At 36.2% G+C, this 25,582-nt stretch overlaps 1 protein-coding gene across 11 annotated transcripts in view; it reads left to right on the plus strand.

Moving 5' to 3' along the window:
* rap1gapb (RAP1 GTPase activating protein b) overlaps nucleotides 1-25,582 on the plus strand; it is a 94,853-nt gene that overhangs the window by 63,726 nt on the left and 5,545 nt on the right. For 4 of the 11 annotated variants that reach the window (XM_084127726.1, XM_084127725.1, XM_084127729.1 and 1 more), the window contains 17 exons: nucleotides 1,814-1,910; nucleotides 12,288-12,335; nucleotides 13,567-13,605; nucleotides 13,694-13,882; nucleotides 14,334-14,437; nucleotides 16,400-16,478; nucleotides 16,899-16,952; nucleotides 17,042-17,125; nucleotides 17,226-17,326; nucleotides 17,650-17,779; nucleotides 19,729-19,884; nucleotides 20,141-20,212; nucleotides 20,748-20,834; nucleotides 20,919-21,059; nucleotides 22,571-22,702; nucleotides 23,902-24,011; nucleotides 24,102-24,221. In XM_084127726.1, the coding sequence (XP_083983852.1) occupies nucleotides 12,297-12,335; nucleotides 13,567-13,605; nucleotides 13,694-13,882; nucleotides 14,334-14,437; nucleotides 16,400-16,478; nucleotides 16,899-16,952; nucleotides 17,042-17,125; nucleotides 17,226-17,326; nucleotides 17,650-17,779; nucleotides 19,729-19,884; nucleotides 20,141-20,212; nucleotides 20,748-20,834; nucleotides 20,919-21,059; nucleotides 22,571-22,702; nucleotides 23,902-24,011; nucleotides 24,102-24,221 (1,637 nt within the window). In that variant the 5' untranslated portion in view covers nucleotides 1,814-1,910; nucleotides 12,288-12,296. Of the gene's footprint in view, nucleotides 1-1,813; nucleotides 1,911-8,851; nucleotides 9,027-11,404; nucleotides 11,441-12,287; nucleotides 12,336-13,566; nucleotides 13,606-13,693; nucleotides 13,883-14,333; nucleotides 14,438-16,399; nucleotides 16,479-16,898; nucleotides 16,953-17,041; nucleotides 17,126-17,225; nucleotides 17,327-17,649; nucleotides 17,780-19,728; nucleotides 19,885-20,140; nucleotides 20,213-20,747; nucleotides 20,835-20,918; nucleotides 21,060-22,570; nucleotides 22,703-23,901; nucleotides 24,012-24,101; nucleotides 24,222-25,582 lie in introns of those variants that run through there. The other 7 variants (XM_084127728.1, XM_084127730.1, XM_084127733.1 and 4 more) reach the window with 5 other exon arrangements.

The following is a 25,582-nucleotide window of genomic DNA, read 5'->3' on the forward strand; positions in this document are numbered from 1 at the left end:
GTGAAAGTGTCACCTTAAGCAGACACAACTTTTAATTTACCATTCAAAGGTTTGGGGTTGTTAAGATTTTTTCCAAGTTTTTGATAGAAGTGTCTTATGTTCACCTCTGCAACATTTATTCTATCAAAAATACAGTAATATTGTGAAATATTTTAATTTAAAATAGCTGTTTCTATTTCAAGATGCGTGTGCGTGTGTGTAATTTATTCTTATCATGGCAAAGCTGAATTTTCAGCAGCCGTTACTCCAGTCTCCAGTTTCACATGATCCTTCGGTTGACTGGACTCTGTTATGATTTGCTAACCTCTTCAAATGTGAAATGGGTTGCAGATTTACTATCAGGTGCAGAGAGATCTTTATAATGTGCTTTGAAAGGTTATGCAGAGCAGTAGGTGCTACACACAGATAGGAACTGCACAATTTAGGTGAGCATTTGTGAAATGGATCAGAAAAGGAAAGATGAATTAAATACGTTTTAGAGCCTTCTGCTGTAATGTTCTTCTTCAAAAATGCAAATGCCCACTCTGACTGTCTCTATGGGAATGTCACTGGCATTATGTGTGTTGTGTCAGCCTCTTGTGTCACATCTCCGTCATGCTCGGCTGATGTGCTTTGACAAATCAACAGCTTGTACCGCTGTCAAAACTTCCCGATGACTTCAGGGGCTTTTCAGCACATAACCTGCCATCAGGCTAATGAAGTGAGTCAGCCCTGGTGATCCTCAAGAGGTAAAGATCTGACAAAACACTGCTGCGCCTTTGGTGACTAGACATGATGTTGGTGGCATCTGACATCCCTTTCAAGATGTGTCTCAGCCACTTCCAAACCCAAATGCCTGTTTGTCCTGCTGTCTAGGGTGACCTAAGTTTAATTTGGTTTTTAACAGTATGCAAATTGTCACTGTTCAGTGTTCACTGCAACATAAGCAGATGCTATGAAACTCTGTTTTTGAAAAAACCTGCCACTCTGACTCCTAAGAATTGTGTAAAGTCAGCCAATAACATTGGAGTTTGCCGTTATGAGAATCTCTTGCCAATTTTGCATTCAATATACATCAGACAGTGTGGGCTTGCCACCTGAAGGTTTATTCAACACCAACTGTGAATATATCGCTGAAGGTCGCCCTCCAGAGGTCTCTAGAGGGCATCTCTCATTAAATGCTTTTCAATACTTTGATAGACCAAAACTCTATCACATTCATTCAAACTTAGCAGTCCTGTTTTCTCATTAACTGTTGGACAACCTCAAGCAAAATTCAATGTAATAATATAGTAATCATCTGGCTTCAGTCGAGATGGATGGATCATCATCAACTCGTAAAACAAAGCAGTAAAACCGATACGTGCCTTCAGAAAGACATTTGTATTTGTCCAGAATGGCATGGAGGAACAGATTGTGTGCCAAATGGCAGGGGAGTTTTAATTGATTTAGGGTCAGCAGTTAAAAGCTATGTGAGCTGAGAATATTCGATGTGATGTGAAATAATGTGTTTGAGCCACTGGCTTGAGTCAAATTACAGGCCAACGGAGGGAGGGAACAAAAACTGAGGGCTTGATTCTACTCAATGCAGTGTGTGTCATTGAACCGTACTGCAGTCTGCATTCACACACACACCCCACCTGTGTCTCTTTCGGCATCTTGTGTTGTATACTATTACTAACAAATACATTCCTTCTCAGCTGGAGCAGTCGATTATACCGAGCATTTCTAATTTGATCTTCAGACGAACATTTGGGACAAAATGTGAATGATCTGATTGCCTTGAGTTGTTATGGAACATGGTTTAGTTCTGAGGATTTTTGTTTGTCCACAGGAAACAAGATGGCCGAATCCCGCGGATATCTGACCCGTTAGAACATCCTGGTTTGGTCAAGTCCTTTCCGCCATCATCTGCTCCGACTCTTCTAAAGGTTTGGCAGATTTTAACATTTCACTCCTCTTTCCTCTAATCCAGTTATATTCCAACATGGCCTTAGGTTCAGTCGGGGAAGTGGTAGGAATATCAAACAACTGCCTTCTCTCATTTATTTCTTCCTGCTGTTCAACTGTCTTTTCCTTTTTCCTTTGACAACCAACTATTGCAAATAGATAAGATGCTTCCTTGTGTGTGTGTGTGCATACTACATATATCTAACTTTCTTTTTTTATCTTTTTAATTGTTTTTATTTTCTATGGAAGACTTGATTATTGGAGTGCCACTAAAAAAAATAAAAGGATGAAATCAGTCATCAAATTATTCAGTAACTTTGTTTTAAAGAAATTAGTTATTTTATTCCATAGGGATGCATTTAACTGATAAAAAGTTACTGTTAAGACATTTAGATTGTTACTTAAGATTTTTATTTAAAACGTTCTATACATCAAAGAATGCTGACAAAAGTGTATTATTCCCACAAAATATTAAGCAACACGACTGTTTTCAACATTGATAATAAGAAGAAATATTTTTTGTAGATTTATATTAGAATGATTTCTGAAGGATCATGTGACACTGAAGAAAATTATTCACAATATTGCTGTTTTCACTGTGTATTTGATCCAATAAATGCACCCTTAGTGAGAAGAAGAGACTACAAAAACATTAAAATATCTTACAGAGCCCAAACTTTTAAATGATAGTGTAAATAAATCTCTTCAAATTGACAAGTATATATACAGTACCTCCAGGCATTTTTAGCTTGATTGGCAAATAGATAGAGATAAGCATGTGTGGAAAAAACATATTATTATATAAAATTATTATTTTATGAATTCATAATTGATTCCTTTATTGTATTTTTAGGCAGCACTCCTAATCCTCCATAAAAATGATCCTTTAGTAATTCATGCTTAAGCATGTGAAGTGTGTAACCAGAAAATTCTCCGCTAGCACTCAACTTCCCCCTCAAGGACCAACATCATTTTAATTTTAGAAATTATACTTTGTTGAGGAACTGAATGCTAATGTGATCCAAAAAGAAATCCAAGCTCCTCCAGGCATCAAGATCTCCCGATGAACCACAAATTAAAGCACTTCAATAGCAGTGGCACCTTTTAATGTGAGCTGAACCGGTGGCGGTTCATTACTGGACTTTCCAGGGAGGCTGTAAATACATTTTTTGGGGAGGCTAAGCCTCTCTCGCCTCTTCTGAGCTACCACTCTTTTGGCTGTTAATATCAGTTGTTGACTAAGACTTTAGCTAGTTTTATTAGCTGAAGATGAGCCATTGTTTCTCCAATGCTTGTTCTTCTCCTGGGACACCTATTTCCCTTATTTAACACCCAAGTGCTTTTTAATTGAACCCATCTGTGTCTCTGAGCAGCTCTGAGAGCCATTAGCACAAGGGCTTCTAGGAACCAGGAGGACTGAAGTGTCCGTGTTTATGGATGTCCTAGAATGATTAGTGTCCCGGTGGTATTTTGAGCAGTAGAATAAGATTTGCTCATTCTAGATTGTGCATTTAAGCATTTATGTATTTCACCAGGTGTCTCATAATGCGAGATGCTTATACTGTACAATCAGCTCAGCATCTCTGTAGAGCCACACCGGGCTTATAATGGCTGTGAATTTAGTTTCTGCATGATCCAAGTGAAATTGGATTGTAAACAAGTTACCGATGCATTTTTTGCCTGTAGATTATGGACTTTGCATTATGGTATTGTTGTATTCCCCGACTATGAATAGTAAGCAATATCGTATGATTCCCAGACTATTAATAGTAAGCAATATTGTATAATGCAAAAGATGCATCTTACAAGATGTCTGAGTCTGCTGATTTGGTACAGGTATCACATAAAAATAAATCTTGTAAATGGGTTCTTTTTAATATCTTAGTTGTTCCATTTGAGAACAAATGGAGACTTTTTAAATGGCAGATATTTCATTATATTTGTTTTTGTGCTCCTAAAAGCATTAAATGGACTCATTTCCCCCTGTCTGCTGCCTTTCATGCCACAGTTCAAGATGGACACTAATACATGGAATGGAAATGTGTGCATAATTTTCCTGCAGTGTAATTCATCACTTGTCTAAAAAAAAAACAACCTCACCAGTGTTGTTGTTGTTAACTAAAACTATTAGAAATAATTTTCATTAATTGAAATAACTAAATATTAATATTAGATTAAAAAAAATGTAAGCTTAAAAAAAGTTTAAAAAAGTTGAAGTACTAAAATTCAACGAGCCTGTGTTTCCCGAAACCATAGTTCCAATGAACATTCGCAAACTGCATCGCAAAGTTATGTGGTTAGAATGAAAGCTCTCGACCTGTGGTTAGAAGGAGAGTTTCTTGCTTGCATGACATGTGGACCTAATAAATCCTTATCTTGAGCAAAACAAAAAAGGAAGCTTACATTCAGTACAATCTATATCTTTTATATCGAATATATACACATTTCATTTACGTCTTTTAGTTTGTCAAGAGATTTAAAGCGCAGTTTTTGAAGAGTGCGCATGTGCGAACGTGCTCTAGTATGGAAGAAGGAGCCTATGATTGAATATGGAAATAAAGTAAAATAACTGAGAAAAATTTGAACTCATCCTCAGATGCCATGTCCTTAATTTATAGCAAAAAATCTGGAAAAGAAAGATCTCAAAACGAATTATTCGGGAAACACTCGTGACTAGCTAGTTGATTTCTTCAACGATGCATGGTACTTGTCACAAGCGCGCCATATCCCTTTGCACCTCCTCTCCGCTCACAATCACCAGAGTTCTGATTACCATCATCTGTAACAACGCAATCAAGGACACTACTACTTCTGCTCCCTCACACACTTCTTTGTCTGGTCTCATCCATTTCACTCACTCTGCTGGACTTTACAGACTCTGGTGATCCGTATTCATCTGCATCCTCTTCTTCGTTTGATGTATAGGTATCCTGGAAGAGACAAAGACTTCTAGTTGAAGTGTCAGTTTTACTGTTTTAAATTCCTTCTGTGGATACTCTAATAAAACTCAGAGTGATAAATATATCCGTGTTTGTCCTCCATTGTGACAATACTATTGTAGTAGAAGAAAGCACAGAAACAGGAAAGGTAAATTAAGGGCACTGAGGGCAAGATAAGGACTAAGATAAGGAAAAAAAAAATCGACATCCGAGGTTTGGAAATATATTGGATACAGGAGAGATGATGTATCAGAGCCAGATAATTTGCAAGTCCTGTCAAACTGTCATTATGGCAAAACAGAGTATTAGGGGAGTATTTTTGTGGTTAAAAACATGAGATGCAGGTCTAGAGATGCATTTCTTAAAAGTTGAACTTGAGCGCAATGTAGAACACAGTGTCATGCACTAGATGCTACAAACGATGTGAACGCAGCGGTTAAAGACGTCCGTCTAGTGCATGCTTACATAAAGAAACAATGGCACATCCCGAACCAGGTGAATGCACAACCCTAGTTTAAAATATTAACCCTCTGGGGACCAAGCTGTTTTTGGGGTCCTTGAGATGTTCTGACATGCCCTGACATTTGTGCTTTTTTCAGTTATTTATAAACATGTTAATGGCAAAGGTGTAAATTCACTCTATATAGCACAAACAGGGCTACCATAATATGCGAGCAACGTGTATGTAGATGTTTGTATTTTTAAGAGAATAATGTTTATGCGTGGTTATTGGAAAAAATTAAAATGAAAGTTGCTGAATTAAGACCACAAAACACATATTAAGTATGTGTCCACAAGACTTTTGACTAATGGATGTTGTCCCTTTGAGTTCTAGCTTCAAAATAATGTAAAAATAGTCTTGCTTTATCGTTCACAAAAAAAAAATACATTGATTTAAATGGTGTAAAACAGGTTTTGCTTGGAAAGCCAATATGCGAGGGGGAGGAGTAGTTTACACCTTAGATTATGAATGTCCCACCCACTCTGCATAATTAGCCATTCACTCAGGTGTGAAACTGACTGAGCCACAATGCAAGGACAAAAGATGTATTTAGAAGAAGACTTATATTGACCATTTAAGATTTCGCTTACATCTCTCTTGTAAATATGTTTTGCTATTTTATTAAAAATGTTACAATTACAACAATAATTACAATTTCAACAATATTTCAAGTGTACTCTTTCTTTGTAAAAAAAAAAAAAAAAAAGAAGATTATAGGCCTACATTTTATCATATGTATTCATTAGTTTGAATATAGCCAACATTGGAACATCTAACATCTTAGTCTATGAATTTATTTTTGACAAAAATAGTATTTTTTTTGCAGTTTAATACGTTGCTTATACAAATACATTTTATTTCAACATATTCCAGTCGATTTTTACTCATCTCAGTAGGCTATAGCAAAGCAGTTTATTCTTTCACACACAGACGCGCGATTCATATTTAGGCTAAACAGTCTTTACAAATATGTCCCCTTCATTCATCTCACAGAAAGGCGAGTCATATTATAGAAATGCGATTCATCTTTTTGCGGTTTACATAGGCCTACACTAACGTTATTCCATAACGTTATTCCACACGTGAGAAAAGAAAACAGCCCACCTCACTCCTCAGCGGAATCTGCTCCTCATTTCAGGAGATATTGCTCCTCATCAGCACTGTTCTGAGGAATCTTTTCTCCATAAGGTAGGCTATAATGTCTCACTCGCGAGGAGTCGCGACGCGCTTTGTTTAAAGCTGATGTGGGCGTTTCACAGCTATGAAATAGTTCTCAGAATTTGCGTTTGAATAGCACGCGCTCTCCGGGGAGTGGTCACATTACTGTGAATTAGGTCGTGATGAGCTCGACAGGAGTCGCTCTCTTTTTATACAGATTATAGAAGCTGAGAATATTTGTTTTTTATATAAATGACTTCATTTAAAAGATGCGATCTCAAGCTTTATCCCGTGGGTCTGTTTGCCTGTTTGACTGAATTTTCGCGGAGTTATAGATCATTTTCGAACGCGTTTCAAATGGGAGTTTACTGACAGAGAGAAGGCAGAAATCGCATCATGTTAATTTTTCTTTATTTGTCAAAAAGCAAAACACTTTATTTTTATTGTGAGTATACAGAAAAAAAATAGAAACTGAACAGGATCGATTGATGTATTACACGAAAATGAAAGATCAAAATTAACAGAGCATTTAGTGTTTATTTTCATTGCTAAAAAAAAAAAACGAGCAAAACGCGCGGGCGCGTTTGTGGTCCCCAGAGGGTTAATAGCAACTATTATAGTATATAACACAAAAATAACACTGAGCCTGATTGCAGATTTGATATCGTTTTATTATCTTTTCCGCCAGATGAGCAAATGCCATCGAAATCCAGGTATTATAGATCTTGTTGGTTGATGACGTCACGTTTGCTGACATGTCTTTGGAGAGAGGTCATGTGGTTTAAGTTAACCATAGGACATAAATCATTTACAGAACTATTAAGTGTCCTGCTTCTCAGATTTTTCTCCTTAGACAAATATGCTAGTAATATATAGTAAACACCTCTAGAGTTTTAGAAGAGATCTAAAAAATGTTGCAAACGGTGCCAAGATTTCTGAGATTTTAAAATGAACTCGAAACATTTCTCGTTGGCTATGCTATCCACATTAATTATACAGCTCTGTACTCTTACTGTTTGTCAACAATTGTCTCGTTCCTGTCTATTTTTATTTGTCCTACTTAATTTTAGGTGAAACTTCTGAGATGAAGTTGATACTTTAAGTGCAAATAGATCTGAAAAGTCTCTGAGAAATAAAATTTTTCTCCTCTGAGATCAGACATTGCATAGAAACCTCAGAGGAATGAAATTCTGGCTTTCCCGGACTGATTCCTTCCTGAATTTGTAAACACCTGGATCCTGGGAATCATCCTGGCAGGGATGATCCTGGAATCAGAGGTTTTGGATGATACGTTAGATTCCCCCAAATCCCAGAGCAATAATAGCATTCAGACTGGATGGTTTTACCACACCACCACCATTGAATGTAAAAGATATTAGAAAACACAGAAGTTCATTTTGAACGAGGCTTCTATCCAACTCTATCATTGTAACTTGGCTTTGGTTGCACATTATTCACTTTTATAGACATTTTCAAAGCTGTTTTTTGTCATTCTTGCCATACTACATTCTCACATTAAGGTTTTTAAACCGCCTGCCTTTCATGCTGTTATATAATACTGTGTGGGAAAATGCATTATAGTTGTGCAACTGTGACAACAGGAAATCATATTATCTCTCATGAACTCTGCTATCATGTCATCATTATGTTATACCATTGTACATTTTTAGTCTGATTTTAGCAGTATTTCTGACAGACAAACTGTAATGGAATGGGAAATATTTGCATTTATATATTGTATTTGATATTTGGGGAATTAAGAATGAGAGGCTTGCGTATTACAGCAAATGCATTGCAATCAAACACACTTTACCTCACCCGTTTCCGCCATTGCACTAACCACTTGAGGTCATCCAAAAGTCAAGAGTTTTCACAGACCTGCTTTAGAAATCATGCAAACCTTCACAAGCCAGTCGATGGGTTTTTTCAAAGTTTTCAAAAGAGCAGTTTGGCATTTTGATGAATTCTCTCAGCATTTTGGACAAACAATTGAATTGCAATTTAACCCTCTGGGGTCTAAGGTGTTTTTGGGGTCCTTGAGATGTTTTGACATGGCCCTGATTTGTGCTTTTTTCAGTTGCTTATAAACATATTAATTATCAAAATTGATTGCATGTCATTGTCCTTTGCCTAGTAAATCTGAGGGGGCATGTGTGGTTTGAATGAGCATGACACTTCTGTACTCACAGCCTCACACACACATCCATGTGTGAGTTACCGGTGATTTCCTTCAATAAGAGTTTCGTATGGCACGCTTGACTGAAATACGGGAAGTTGCTGCAGATTGAGGAAGCTATCGGTCTTTTTCTTGCTTTTCCCGCTGCTTTTCTCATGAGCAGAACATATGAAGATTGAGAGAAAGAGTGTTTCATTCCAGGTCACAGTTGTGTGTTTCTAAGGGTCCAGCTGATTTAATTGACTTCATCATGGCTAAGAGTATGTACAGGTTTCGCAGTCCAGCACTCACTGCCATGCACCACCGCAGGCGGTTCAGCGATGTAAGTAGACTTTATAAACGCGTGAGAAAAAAAAAATCAATCATAGTGAAATGTGTGTGTTTATATAAATGTGTGTGCTTGTATAAAAAGACCAAGGGTTAGGGTATAGATATGTAATAGTGTAAATGTGTGATTGTGTTTCTGTTTACTGGAATGTGTGCTGATGCTTTACTTTTAATTTCGTTTTTTAATTCTCCTTATTGTAAATGAGGATTTTTCCTCTCATACTGCAATTCAGTAATGAGAATCATGCTGTCTGGACACAATTTAACAGATATTATCATAATGTATAAATGCTTCACAATTTAAATAATATATTACTGTTGAATTCACAAGCAATTTTTTTTTTCCCCATTAAGGTAATTGTCCATTAAGGAGAGAAATTGTCACGAAAAGGTCATTTTAGATGTCAGTTATTGACCTCTTGATTGTGACCCAGTACAAAATGAAAAGATAAAAGTAGATTTGTATTATGATTTTAAATAATATTATATTGTTCTCCATCTGATAAGGGTTTCTCATTCATACATGCTTGCATAGGATCCGTACAGAGTGTACTGTGCAAGATCGTGATGAAATAATGTTATAGGATGTCTTTGTTGAGAAAGAGTTCTCACACTTATGTTGAGAAATGTCAAGTTCACTGCTGTGTCCAATTCGTTGATTCATAACAGTTTGTGAAATTAACTTAAGTAGCATTTCAATTTTTTTAAGTGAGCATTAGCTGTAAATGTCCCCACAAGGATAAAGAAAACCCCTGAATGACCTATATTATGGGACCACCCAACAGTTAATTAAATAAGCGGACTAATTAATGCCTTAATTCAAACTTGAAGTGTTGGGTTATATAAAGTAAAGATAGTTTAACTGGGTGTTTCTTCAACTTCAGGCACTCATATGTCTCAATCACAGGGGTTTTTATTAAAACTAACAGATAAAAAAAAAGAAAAAAAAGCATATGTATTATGTATAATTTAGTGCTGTTAATCGAGTTAAGTTTAAACTTTAAGTGTTTTTATTAACATTTATTAAACATTTAAAAGTTTTAATATATTTTATAATTTAAATACTTGTTTAATGGCATCTTTTTATGAATGAAGGCCAGTATCACTGATACTATACAGCTACTGATGTCTCCATGAAAATGAATTTTTCCCCCAATTTTAAACATTAATTATAGCCATTCAACATTACAGTGTATTTTAAAGCTATCATTTTTTAAAAACATTCATTAGGCTTCAAAAAATATAACAGTCCTCCCATAAACTCATAATAAATGTCATATTTTCCTGCGCCTCTATATTTTCCATATTTTTTTCACAACTCTTTATGTTCATTAAAGACTGCTCTTATGAGGATACTCGACAAAACGGACAATTTGGTGTAATTGTGGCATAAGTATCTATAGTTGAAGAAACCAGTTAGCTTAATATAAAAACAGTATAAATTGTAAATCACTGCAAGTGTGTGTGTGTGTGTGTGTGTGTGTGTGTGCGTGCTTGTTTTTGATGAATCAGCAAGTCAGAGAGAAACAGAGTTGAAGAGATTGAAGTTCCAGTTTCAATACAGCATGTTGTTACATTGAAGTCATTTAAAGTACTCTGTGTGTGTGTGTGTTATGTAAGTGTAAGTGTAAGTTTACAACGTGTTTTCTGATAAAAAATCAATCAATCACTGGCAAGGATTTTGTAGAGTCCTATCTGACTCTGTCTTATTCTGTCTTATCAGAATTAAACATTAAAAATGCTACTTAGCATTCTGACCAACTAGATTTTTTTTTTTATCTTTTCAGTAGTGTTTGCCTGTGAGATGATTACTAGATGATTGCAGGGTGTTTTGAGTGTTGCTAGGTGGTTACTTACCTTTTTTCACCTATCACTGATAATTGTAAATCCAATCACTTTGTGCAGGATGAGTTGTTTAATATTTAGATTTAGAAATTTGTTCAAATTCTAACCCTAAGTATGAGCATTAGTAATAGTGATGCTAATAATCAGGCAGGGAATTCTGAACAACGTTCCCCTTTCATTTATGTTGGTTTATTCTGAGCTGTGTGCTCAATGATGTGACACCGCAGCTGTAGCTAGTCAGGTCATATCCCTCATACCCACAGCTGCTCTGTCCCCGTGTTAAATTATGCTGTTTCACAGTCTTCATCTCTCATTGAGTTGAACCGTATGAGAAGGAGGAAGGACGCCTGCTAGATTGATGCACCGTTGATCGTTGGATCAAAGAATAGGGAGCTCTGTCCATTACAGCGAAGCCACTGTCCCTTAGAGAGGCGAGAGTAGTTCTCATGTCAAGTGGACTCGCAGACTGTCATATCTCTCTCTTTATCATTGTGTTCATCCTCCTCTCTCTCTCCTCCTGATTCTCAGACATCAGATATATTTGCAATGATAGAGCGAATGCAGGTGAGAAAGTCCACATTTTCATCCGGTTTTGTGTTTGTTGCTTTTCCTGCGATCTCTCGCTTTTTATGACCTTTTAACTTTGTGACACCTTCCCTGTCTTTGCTTTATTATTACTGTCATCTACCTGTCGTCTGCTTTCTGAGATTCTCTTTCAATATGTCTCTCAATCCATATTCACTTTATCATTTAAACCTATGACTTGCACTCTTATGTCATTAAACTGTTGAAATGATGATGTGTTGGGCTAGAAATATATTCTAGGCATGTATGGAAATGCTTGTTTAATGCATTTTAAGGTTTGTTGAACGTTCCAAAAAGCGTCTTACGCTTCTAAACTTTAACTATAATTACAAATTCTTACTTTTTAAAAATGTCTTTTTTTAAACTCATTTAATGTTTACATTTTACAGCTTTAAATTTGATCTTCAATCCCAGATTTTCAGTGTAAAATCCCAAAGTACTGTGATAACTATACTGCCCATAAAGAAAGCGATAGAGCTTCTTTTAAATATCTCTGTTATTTATACACTTATAACAAGAAGAACTTTAATGCCAGTGTCTACTATGGCTTATTAATAGCTTGAATAGATTAGAATAGCTTCTTGCGTAGAATATGTTTCAGGCCTAATTATCTCTGTGTAATATCTGTATACATTTTTTTGTGTATATTGACCATGTTTTCAATTTCTGAGAATTCTCAAATATATACATTATTTCAAGTTATTGATTTCAAATGAAGAATTCTAATTTATGATATTTACCATTCTATTAGTGTATGTGAATTTTGATGCATGTTTTTAAATGAACTGTATGTACTAAATATCCTCTCCTTTTTTTTAAAACACAGAGCAGTAGAATGGAGGAGCAGAGGTGCTCTCTTCCACCTCCTCTCAAAGTAAGTGTGTATATTTAGAGCCACATAAACACACATCAAGTGTTATAGCCATCACGAACCATCCCTGCCATCAGCGTTGTGTTTATCACATGCACACAGAAACACACAATGTTGCTTTTATTCCAGACAGATGTTTTTGCATTAACCCTCGGTCTCATAGCTTTAAAGTTCATAAATTCTCTGTTGCCTTAAAATGTTGACATTTTAATGCGTCCCAGGGCCACATCTGACATAAAGACTGTTCCAAAAGAATGGCAGCATAATTATGCCTATTAATATACCTTTAGGCCAAATTGTAAAGCAGGACTGCATGTATTCTCTGCAGAGAAAAGACCAAATGATTTGCAACTAGCTCAATGAAAATATCCAAGATGATGGAAATCTATTAAAACATAAGTATTGATTAAAAAATGAGTTCCAAATGAGTCAACGTACAATAGACAAGCACTTACAATGCAATGTTTTTCAGCATCTTGTGCCATAAGCATTGCATCTTTTTAAGATGGGTTAAAAAAAGTTCAACTTTTGACAAGCAGCAGATCAATGTCTGTTTTAAACAATGCGACATTGTGTAAAGAAATTAACAAGAAGAAAATAAACTTGTTTTCTTTTTAAATTACATTTAAATTAAGTTTGTTCTTACGCCATTGGCTTATTTTGAGCCTCAAATTTTGTTATATTTCTCTAAAAATAATCTTATTTCATTTTGCTTAATAAAGTAAGTGTGTCTTCTGTGCAGATGAAAGTGTTTTTGCAGAATACAAATGCACCTTCTGCTCAGTTGTGTTAGTAGTTGTTTGTAGTGCTGGATCACGTCCTGTGCGAACGGCCCCTTAGGGTGCGCTCGTACACAAACTTACTTACAATGTGATGCTTTATACTTTTGTGAGTTTATGAAGGTGAATCACATATTAAACTCAAAATATAAATTACCAGAAAGTCTTTACATAAACATAGAGATGTACTGTATGTTATTGTTCCATGCTTTTAAGGCCACATGTGCCAGCATATAAAACACCAGACCATGTGATCTGATGCTCTCACCTCAGGCTTTGTGAAAGCTGTATAGTTCAGGGTTTGTTTGGAATCGTGAGTCTCCGCGGGTCTAGACTGGAGCCTTGGGTTTAAGGGCTTTTACTCTTTATGTACCTTTATATTTCTTTCATCCTCACCTTAAATTGACTTGAATGAAGGGATCAACATATTTAATCTCTCTCTATTGCTTCCACAGACAGAGGAAGACTACATTCCATATCCCAGTGTCCATGAGGTTGCAAACTTGTTTGTCTTTTTATATGTAAATATGAATGTGTTTTCTTGTTGTACTGGTTGTAAAATACGTTTTTGTGGGTTGGCAGGTATTGGGGCGTACTGGTTCTTTACCACTGATTCTGCTGCCCCAGTTCGGGGGTTACTGGATTGAAGGGACCAATCATGATTTAGGCTCCTCCTCCTCACCAGAGGAACCGCCCCCTTGCCCAGCATCACAGGACAAACTCGAGACCAACAGCATAGCCAAGATCTACAGGAAACACTTCCTGGGCAAGGTTAGATCGATTGATCTGTCTGTCTGTCTGTCTGTCTGTCTGTCTGTCTGTCTATCTGTCTATCTATCTATCTATCTATCTATCTATCTATCTATCTATCTATCTATCTATCTATCTATCTATCTATCTATCTATCTATCTATCTATCGTTTGTTTAAAATATTCATATATTGAAATATGCCAGGTTATACAAAATAACAAAAGATTCTGGAGTCCAATCCCAAAATCAAATCAGGACTGTTTTCTCACCAATGAACAAATGAATGGAGGATTCTTATGTGAACAGGAGTGTTTGAGTTGGTTGTTCTGTCCTTTATTGCCGTTATTGTCATTTCCCTCTGCAGTGATAATACTCTTTGAGCTTGCTGTCTATTAGGGTCAGAGCTTTTAGCAATTTGTGAAGTAAAGAGTCTTTCTGAGAGTTTATGTCTGTTTATAACTCTTCCCACAGGAACACTTTAATTATTACTCCGTGGACAGCGCCCTAGGACACCTGGTCTTCTCTGTGAAGTATGATGTGATTGGAGACCAGGAGCACCTTCGACTGTTGTTTAGGTACTTCAAACACACACACACTCTCGACTCTTCCCAGATGAGAAATGTTTTGCTTTCATGTTTTAAATTCTCAGTTATGTTTCATTAATACTTTTGTCACAGATTATTTTCTCATGAAATACCTTAAAGGGGCATTCCACCCATTTGAACATTGTTTTTTATTTAAAGTGGGTCATATATGTAGTCGAAATGTAAAATAAATTTTGAATTTGGTGCCTTTGTGACCGAGGAAAGACAAAAAATAACTTCAGGATGCATTTGTATGAAAGACAACAACTCCCACAATGCACCACATTGCACAGCTCCGCAAGCCACTCCCACTAATCCAGAACAGCGCATATCTGCCTATAAGAGAAATCACTCTTCCGTCTACAAGGCTAGCTACCACCAGAGCTTGAAATTCATTTCACACAAAATGTCTAGTTAGTTGGCGAACTCATTAGTGCATTACTCCTCGTTTGTATTTCTTTTGAAAAGGTGAATTATTGCATGGTACCGGGATGTTCAGTCAGAACATATGCGGTGCGAAACTAGGATAGTTCACAACACAAACGTCCGTGTCCTCGTCTGATTCAGAGATTTAGTCCAGGAGAAATTGTCATCGTTGAAATTCTTTGCCGCAGACTATCTCTGTGTTCGTAGCGGTTCGTAGTTGCATAGTGAGATCACCGGCGCCACCAGTCCGCCCTAACTCGAGCCAGTCTGGGCTCCTCGTCCGCGGCAGGCAGGTCTTCTGCCTCGGCTGCTCTTCGCTATAATGCGGCTTGTAAAGGTAGCCACAAACACCTGATTCAAGCATCAGACTTCCGAAATCCTCTTCTTCTATATCATATTGAGCACTCTCCTCCGCTATTGTCATAACTTTACATCTGTCTCCACAGCGCCTGTTAGCTTAGCTTCAAACAAGATGGAGGATATTGCTTTCAGTTTCAGAGAGTAAAGTCCCACCCACTGATCTGTAATAGGTCTGTAGCGTGAGCGGTTCCCGCCCCCTGGGAAAGATGAGGAACGAGTGTCTATAGTCTCAACAGAAATCCCCCCCTCTTACACTTCCTCCTACAATGACGCAAAATGACGATTTTTGCGTCATTGTAGGAGGAAGTGTAAGAGGTAAATAACGGATTTCTCCCGTCTCAGGGGAAAATGAGAGAGTGTTGCACGACCATTCAACAGTATGACTGGGTTTCTAACAATGCAAAGCTTAATGCAAATGGGTGGAGTGTCCCTTTAAGATACTTAAGTAAATTACTAATGTACTGCATAGTAAAAGTACACAAAAGCCACAAAATGTGCATCTCTGTTTCTCAGAAGAAACTCTCATTTCCTTTTAATGCTACTTCCTTACATTCGATTTACAATACTGCATAATTTTTGCTACTCTCAATTCTCAATTCAGATCTGAATGGTGCACAACCCGGTTCCAGAAACATTCACATCCACTCTCCTCTGTTACACATTCTCTCGAAGCTGGTCTGACTTAAGTGCTCAAAATATGCAGCAGGAACACAAGGGCACATCTATTCTTTTATAACCCACAGCCTGTCTTGAGGCCCTTTAATGATGGGGATGGGAACAATAGGCCCGTGTACATGTCAGAAAGAAGATGATCTAAAAAGCCTCTCTTTTATGAAGGGAGCTCTTCAGGAACTCTTTGAATGTCACGCACAGGCTGTAAAATAATTGACAAGGGCACCTGTGAACGCTGGAGTGATTTATATGGCTACTTTTTGAATGAACTACCATTCATCTCTCTCTGTCTGTCTGTCTTTGCCTTCCTGCATGCTAAATATAACGTTTTAATTACATTTATATGTTTGTGCATTTAGAAGACACTTTTATCCAAAGTGACTTTAAAACAGGACAATTGAGGTTGATGCTAGTTTTGTTATAATGCTACTTTGAATAGTTTGTAATGGCGGATACTGTGAATCTTATAATTATATTCTCTTCTATTAATTCTAGGTCAAAGTTTAAAACCTACCATGATGTGATCCCTATTTCTTGTCTGACCGAGTTCCCTAATGTTGTCCAGATGGCGAAGGTAGGTTGAGAAGAGAAGAATAATTTTTATTTATTTATTTATTTATTTATTTATTCAAATTAATTACATGGCATGCAGATGTATTTATTAATTTTATATATTTATAATGTTTTTTTTTTTCTGCAATTATACATTTAAAATAATTCATTCCACATGTAAATGTTTTCTTGAGAAAAGTCCAATGCTAATGAGATGTTACAAAAAGTGATTTTGAAGTCCATTTAGTTTATCTCAATGATAACATAAACCTAATGTGATGAGTAAATACATTTTGCCTAATTTGTATCACTTTTTGTTGTAAATTAAGTAGACAATTAGTAATTAGATAAAATAATTTGATTAGAGATATGTAAATGAGATAAATCACTATTTTCATTTATTTAATTTATTATTTATTTATTTTATCTATTTATTCCCAAGCTTGTCTGTGAAGAGGTGAATGTGGACAGATTTTACCCCGTCTTATACCCAAAGGTAAGAAGGAACAGACACATCAACAACAAATAAAATACAAAAAACATGCAATTTTCATACACTGACCCTCGTTTGTAACCTGTTCCAAGGCATCCAGACTCATTGTGACCTTTGATGAGCACGTCATCAATAACAACTTCAAGTTTGGAGTCATCTACCAGAAATTTGCCCAGGTCAGATCACCTTTCATTGTTTTTATGTTCCTGGTTTACACCATGCTTAATTTATATAAATTGTGAAACTTGTGGCCCAAATATGTTCTCTCTTATACAGACAACAGAAGAGGAGCTATTTGGAAACAATGAGGAAAGTCCAGCTTTTGTTGAGTTTCTGGAGTTCTTGGGAGAGAAGATTGAACTTCATGACTTTAAAGGGTATAGACAAACAGTACATGATTTACCCAAGTAGGACTTTTTCCCTGGTCCTGGAACAACATTCCTACTGACCAATCACATTTAAGGGTTAGATGGAGAATTGTTCAGTTACAAACTTATCTTATTACATTATAATTTTCCTTTGATTTCAGGCCTAGGTCAGGACTAAATGTTGAGTAACGGCTGTGATTGTTTGATTTGAATGTTGTCACAGGACCAAAAACCTCATAACAGCTGGTATATTTGAGTTTAAAAAAAAAATATTAATCTTAATAAATATGAATAAGTAATTTAGAGCTCTTTGGTCTTCTCTCGTAATGCAGCTTTCGTGGTGGCCTGGATGTGACACATGGCCAGACAGGAACCGAGTCAGTCTACCTAAACTTCCACAATAAAGAGATCATGTTCCACGTGTCCACAAAGCTGCCATACACTGAAGGTGATTCCCAGCAGGTAAGACCTCTTGTGATTTGCTTTTTAAAAATGTATTTTTTATTTTTATTGCATTTTATTTTGTTTCAAGATTAGTAGTATTCCCGCATATATATATTTGTTTTCAACAATATAAGTAAAAAAAAAAAAAAAAAAAAAAAAGTCATGACCCCTTTAAATAAATCATCCTTTGATCACCCTTAGAAGGTGGGTAAATATGGATAAATACATTAGCACCTTTATGACAAACCAGTAACATTCTGGAATATTGTTTTATGTCACGGTTAGTGTTAGTTTTGGGTAACCAGTTGCAGCCCCCAGAGATGCTTTCCCTCTGCTGGCCAAATACATCGACCAACAGAATGCTCTGGTAATTAGCAAACAAATCACACTGTGCAAAAGGACTGATCCTGGAAAGCCATCTGTTGTCATGCATGTTTTGCTTTGCTCAGGGAGATCATCACCCAGGGGTTTGAGCACAGATTGCCCTCGCACAATGCTGGCCACTAAAACACACCCTTTTCAATATGGTACCTCAGAGGCCAGAGATGAGTACAGACTCATCACCTGCTGCTTTTTAATCGCTATTGTACCAGAAATGTGATGTTATATGAGAGCTACCGTATAGTGATATGGTAATGGCCTCCAGACTGGCAATGACAAATTAGTTTTTTGCCTTAAAATGATTTGTTTCTATCTGAAAACATCATTTTGACTATGATGTTTGCCACAGGGCTGTAAACGTGCTTCCGTATGTCTTATTCATTTCCCAAACACTTTGATGATAAAGACAAGCAGTTTTCTTTTGAACTTATGAATGTCTGTGAACCATTTTTCTGTTATGACAGTACTCTCTAATAAGTATTTATGAGCAAGCTGTGAAGAGAGCGAGTGAGCGGTTCAACTGAGGAAAGCTAATCGGATAAACATTTGAAGGTTTATGGGAGATAAAATTGACACCCTGCAGAATGCTATTTCTTTTTCCATTTCTTTTGTTGCATGTTAAATCAAGTATAAATGTAATTATTGTTCTGAAATTCAGGGCTTTGTAATAAAACTGAAATTCATTGGTGTAATAAAACACAAATCAGTCTGCAATATGTATAATATTTTGATCCAATATTGTTATTTTGTGGGAAATTTAGGAAATAATAAGTCAGTATAAGGGCGAATCTCACAAAGCATATCAAAAACATCAAGAACATACCAGGTCATATTTCACCCTAAAATCAAAAGAAAAACTGTAGTGCAACAATGAGTAATATGCTCATAATACAACATGCAAAATCATTTTCTTTATGCATGTTCCTTGTGAGATTCTCCATTTGTTTTAATGTTTCATTTATCAATCTAGTATCTGGTCGAGGAAAATGACATTGTTAGATAAAGCTAACGGCTGACTATTATTTTTAATATTTCATTTTTTAATAGCAAATTTTCATCCACAATAAGTGAAGACACTCATAAGGACTACTCATAACTAAATAAACATATGTTCATGTGAATTAACAGCATGAGTAATCCCAGAAAATCTTCATATACATTTTTCCATATTCTTCTTCATTGATTTTATTATGCACACTCCCTATTGTTGCATTAGAATTTTAATTTTAATTTTGGCTCTGACTGGCCCAAAATGTTTTAACCAAAACTAGTTTGCTCTAAGTGTGAAAATATGCAGTACAAAACAAACTAGTTTTGGTTCAAAATGTTTGGGCCAGTCAGAGCCAAAATTAAAATTCTAATGCAACATGGGAGTGTGCTTAATTTGTGTGAAAGTAGTATATTAAACCTCACAAACTGGTATAACAGTGTTGATTCTGTTCGAGACCACAAAAAAAATTGGTGAATGGTCTGTTTTAGTTTCGTTTCTAGCCGGTCAGTTCAAAGAAGTGAATCTAAAATTGTCTGTAAAGACCTTACGGGCAGCTTCCTCTTATTACTTCACAGTTTTGTTGACTTGATTTCAGCTCCAGAGGAAGAGGCATATAGGAAATGACATTGTGGCTATTGTGTTCCAAGAAGAAAATACACCATTTGTACCAGATATGATCGCATCAAACTTCCTTCACGCTTACGTAGTGGTGCAAGTGGAGAACGCCTGCACTGATAACGTCCTCTATAAGGTAATTCATTAATTCATCCTGTTTGAATCATTGAAACTGAAGCTTGAGCCAAGGATTATACCGAATAAATCATTTCTTTGTTATAGGAATTCCTCACATACTTGGAGTGATTCAGGATTTTTGTTTAAATGAATATGTGATGATGATTCCCAATATAATATATTAGTCACACTTGTAACTTATTGTGCATAGAGAATTAAAGATCATTTTGAAAGATTTCTTGATATCTGTCATAATTTATTTTATGTTCTTGTAGGTATCTGTGACGGCAAGAGATGATGTGCCTTTCTTTGGTCCTGCTCTTCCAGACCCAGCTGTCTTTAAAAAGGTACATATTTTCAGCCAGCATTCATGGAATATGCCTTGTTCCACATGGAATCATTGTTCTGGAATTCTATCACAAAATTCTACAAATCATTCGCCAATTGATATTCCTTTATGAAGTATTTTGGTTTATTAATTCTACTTTCAGATGCCAATAAGTGTCAAGCACACTTAGTTCAGCTACACCATATTTAAATACATTCTGGGGTTTTCCCATTAAAAATTAGCACAGAAAATGTTCATGTCTGGATATGACTAAACGTCTAATTTACTTTTTAATTATACAAAAATTAATTAGTAAAGCCTTTTATAAAGTGGTGACGAGCAATATTATTAAATATATAGTTTTTTAATTAATAATGGAATCAATATAAACAATTCTTCTGCAAATATAGATTGTTAGCTTAATTGTAAGCGATATGACTTGGTGAATTAATAAATAATAAATAACTGAATTGATATATAATTTAATCTAAAAAACATTCAAACTGTTATTTGTATTTGTCTAATTTATTCACTGTTAATTGTGTTTTGTTTAGAGTCCGGAGTTTCATGAGTTCCTCTTGACCAAACTGATCAATGCTGAATATTATTGCTATAAAGCAGAGAAGTTTGCCAAGCTGGAGGTGAGAAGGGCATAAATGTTTGTTTTTATGTTTGTGTGGGAGCATCGGCATGCATACTACATTAAAAATGTTTTTGTTGTCCAGGAGAGGACACGTTCTGCTCTGCTGGAGACTTTATATGAGGAGCTGCATGTGAACAGCCAGTCCATGATGGGACTGGGAGGAGATGACGACAAACTGGAGAATGGAGGAGGCGGAGGTGGTGGCTTCTTTGAGTCTTTCAAGGTAGAATCCATGTGAATCTCTAACTCAGTGGTTCCCAAACTGGGGTATGTGAGGTGACAGAGGGAGTACGCAAACAAAATGCTGAATTTTGCCATTCATTTAATTCTACACCACCTTAAAATAACATTAAAACCGAGCATGCATTTCTAACAGGCAAATGCCATAAATATATGGCATCCAATCAAATGACCACATCTTTTGCAGTCAAAACTAACTGCATCCACATAAACATTCATAAACAGTAGAGCGTTGGCGCTTGCAACGCCAAGGTCATGGGTTCGATTCCCAGGTAAAGGAAGAACTGTTAAGAATGTAAATGTGTACCTTGGAATGTGTCTGCCAAATGCATAAATGTAAATGTAAATAAATACAGCCACTTGCTTTGTTACTAAATTAATGAATGACTCGATGAGTGACTTGCCGCCACCTACTGGTGGTTTTAGTTTAATGTTTAAAATTATCACTTAGTTTTTACCATAATTGCATTTTTCTTTATTGAACATTATTTATTTTATAAAGGTATGTATAAAGGTAAAAAAAAAAAAAAAAGCACTGGAAAATCATTTTAAGGGGGCAAATATTATCCTTTAATGGAAAAGCCATGACTGCAGTCTAAGTGGAAGAGAGGAGGGAGGCAGAAGGATGTTAAATGCCTCAGGGGGTACGCCACTCTAAAAGGTTTGGGAGCCCCTGCTCTAACTAATAATAAGGATTTGTATTTGTTCAGTTAATTACTGACAAAAGAGTTCTGGTGAATAGCAGAGATGTCAATTGGTATACTATTAATCCTAAATGTGAGATTAGGATTTGGTGCTCAAGAAACATTTCTTATTATTATCAATGTTGAAAACAGTTGTGCTGCTTAATATTTTTGTGGAAACCATGATATATATATTTTTTAGGATTATTTGATAAATAGAAAGTTTTAAAATAACATTTATTTAAAATAGAAATCTTTTGTAACATTTTAAATGTATTTACTGTCACTTTTGATCAATTTAATGCATTTTTGATAAACAGAAGTATTTATTAAACATAAACATAAAAATATTTAATTAAAAATAAACTTTTGGATGTTAAACAGTATGCATTATGGAACAAATATGAGTTTCAAACAGCAGTACGCAATAGTTTTGCTGTACTTTTGTGTAAAAACGTCTTACAAAAGTAAATTAGTCAATTAACTCAAAGAATAGAAAAGGCACACTGGAAATGGAGGGTGAAATTGAACGCATTGCATTGTGGATTACAGTGTTCACACACTCACATTTACTACATTTTGGCAAATGAAGCTCATTTGGTCTTCTGCACATATAGAAAATGCTTATCCATCTCACAGTATATACATACAGCAGTAATTGTATGTAGTATGCTAGTCCAAACATAGCCACTACTTTCTTCGTTTCACTGTCCTTTACTCTCTTCAGCTCTCCTGTTTCTCATATAAGCAGTTCTTGTGCCCTCTAGTGTTGCGTTGCAGTGATGCATATGCATCATTTTTCTCTTTCTAGCGAGTTATCCGCAATAGAAGTCAATCTATGGATGCTATGGGCCTCAGTAACAAGAAACCGCACACCGTCTCCACAAGCCACAGTGGAAGCTTTACCAACAACCCTCCAGAAACTCCCAAAACTCCTGGAATTGTGAGTATGAAGACCCTTCTGGATGTCAGTGGACCTTAAATTGTTTCAGGCTGTCATGAGATGCCCCAGATCAGTGTGCCAGCTGTAGTTTGTGCCAGCCTTCATGCCCTCTGATCCCTCAACCCGGCGGAGTCGCAGCTGTTATTCGCTGTGCCCTTCGAGTGGGTTTGACCCTTGAGTGCTTGTGTCATCATGGCACATCTGTGCTGATGCTAGACCAGGTCTTCTCCTGCCATTTCTGATCTTCATCATTTCAGCATTAAAAGAGAGAAAAACTGATGTGTCATCAGCTCTCATGATCTGTCTGGATGGGGGTCGGTGGAACAGATGGGGCTCTCCACAAGTGACCGTCCCATCTCCATCGCTATGACAACAAGAGCAACAGCAATAACTCAGAGAGACTTTCATGACAGGTTGACATAACAGCCTATTAGCCATCCAAATGTGCTAGTGTGTTTGCATGAACTGTCACAGAAACCAGATTATGATCAAACGTGTGCAAAAATGTGTAAATTTGCTGACAGCTTGGTTAAACCAGGATTTTTCATTCTGGGACGATTTTCAAGGTCATCTAGGCTGCATTTACACTGCAAGACTTATTGCACAGATCTGATCTGTGTTACACTTAAGATCAAATGAAATTAATCAACAACTCTGATGATATTGAAAGGCTCGTTCCTTTTTTATTAATAATAGAGTGCTCAAAGACAATGGTAACGGGGGCCTCTAGTTCTTCAGTTCAAGAGTTGCAGCTTAAAAAATGATTAATTTTATATTCATTCCATTAAAAAAGTGTTTTTTACAGCATGTTCTATTATTGTGTTAATCTGAGCAACATACAATACATACAATTACAGGCACAGTCTTCTTAAGTAACTTGAGGTGGAGTGTGTTGCGCTGATAATCCAGTTTCTGCTTTGCTTTTACCTGATATCATACCTGATTCCTTTGTGTTTAATCATAAATCTATCACCACCCTAATGACAATAGCAAGCACAGCAAGCTGATTTACACAAAACATTTCATACATAATGGTAATTCAAAGTGCTTTTTGCTGGCATAATAATAATAAAAATGCATATAAAATCACCTTAAAATGAATAAAGATGTAAATAAAAATGCATATATTGAAGAAATTATGTAGTGGAACTGGCTTATAATTTGAATCAAAATCTGACCCAATTGTGATTTCTCCACAGTCCCTGATTATTCCTGGAAAAAGCCCAACCCGTAAGAAATCTGGTCCGTTCAGTTCCAGAAGGAGCAGCGCCATTGGGATTGAGAATATACAAGAGGTTCAGGAGAGAAGGTAAGATCATTTTGTGTCATGTTAAGGTAAATTCAGAAACTGAAACTGAGTTCTGACAATAATTAAGATGTGTTAATCATTATGTTCCAGTAGTCGAGAGGTATCCCCGAGTCCACAGAGGGCATCTGATGGTGGACACACCCTTCACGACCTCAGATTAGACAACTGGTCCAATCAGAGCTCACCTGAGATGCCGACCACCAAGTTTGGGTGAGCACCAGTGAAAACACTGACTTCTGTTTGCATGTAATCACACTAATGCAGGCCCTTCCTTTAAACCCACACTGTGTGTCTGGATGTCTAGTTTTCCCCCTATTCTTTTCATATGATCTGATCTTTACATTCCAGGAAAGATGTCTATTATTATGTAAATTCATTGTCTTTTATTTATTTATTTTATTAAATTGTTATAAGAATGTGTGTATCCATACACACATACACTACTTTTCAAAAGATTTTTGAAAGAAGTCTTTTATGCTCACCAAGGCTGCATTTATTTGATAAATACAGTAAAAACAGAAATATTGTGAAATATAATTACAATATAACTGTTTTCTACTTTAATATATTTTAAAATCTAATTTATTCCTGTGAAGGCAAAGCTGAATTTTCAGCATCATTACTCCAGTCTTCAGTGACACATGATCCTTCAGAAATTATTATATTATGCTGATTTGCTGCTCAAGATATATTTCTTCTTATTATCGATGTTGTGCTGTTTAATAAAAAACTGGGATACATTTTTTTTCAGGATTATTTGATCAATAGAAAGTTCAAAAGAAGTGTTCATTTCTTTAAAAAAAACAAAACAATACTGACCCCAAATTTCTAAATGGTATTGTATGTGCATCAAAATCTGTAGTAAGTAAATACCGCTCCCTGATAGGTTCAAACTTTACACAGAACCACTCCCAACTGCAAATAATAGATATTTGCTTTCCCTTATATTAGTTCAAACAATTGTTATAGATTTACTAGATAGATTTACAATCACTAAACATGAATGTGGCCTGGATACTGCGTTATCATTATGCAATAGCAAAATACAGCCCAAGCAACACCTTTTAACCACATGGACAGAGTTGTGCAAAGGTCAAAAAGTGAGCAGCTTTTAATGTGCAGGTGATATGTTGATTGAAATCAAAAAGAAGATCTAATCATTAACCATGTGCATTTAAAGTGCCCCTATATGCTATTTTAAAGGCTCCTAATTTTGTTTTGGAGGTCTCCTACAATAGGTTTACATGCATCCAAGGTCAAAAAACACTTGAATTTTCTCATTATATACATTGCAGCATCACCTCTTTTCTCACAGTGTCTGAACCGGTTCGATCAAGGATTGATCTCTGCTCTGATTAGTCAAACAGCCCAGTCTGTTGTGATTGGTCTACCGCTTACAGAACGACGTGTCGGAAACTAAACGGCCATTACCATATCTAGATTTCAGGAAGTGCATGCAAAGTGGATTTGCTTTCGCAGTGCAGAAAACTGCGGCTTCATTCTACCAACACAACACGAACCAAACTCTTCCAGGCCTCAGCTACAACTAGTGTTTGAGAGAGTAGATGTTG

Source organism: Abramis brama (genome assembly GCF_963993115.1).
Source record: "Abramis brama genome assembly, chromosome: 11".
Lineage (NCBI taxonomy): Eukaryota > Metazoa > Chordata > Actinopteri > Cypriniformes > Leuciscidae > Abramis > Abramis brama.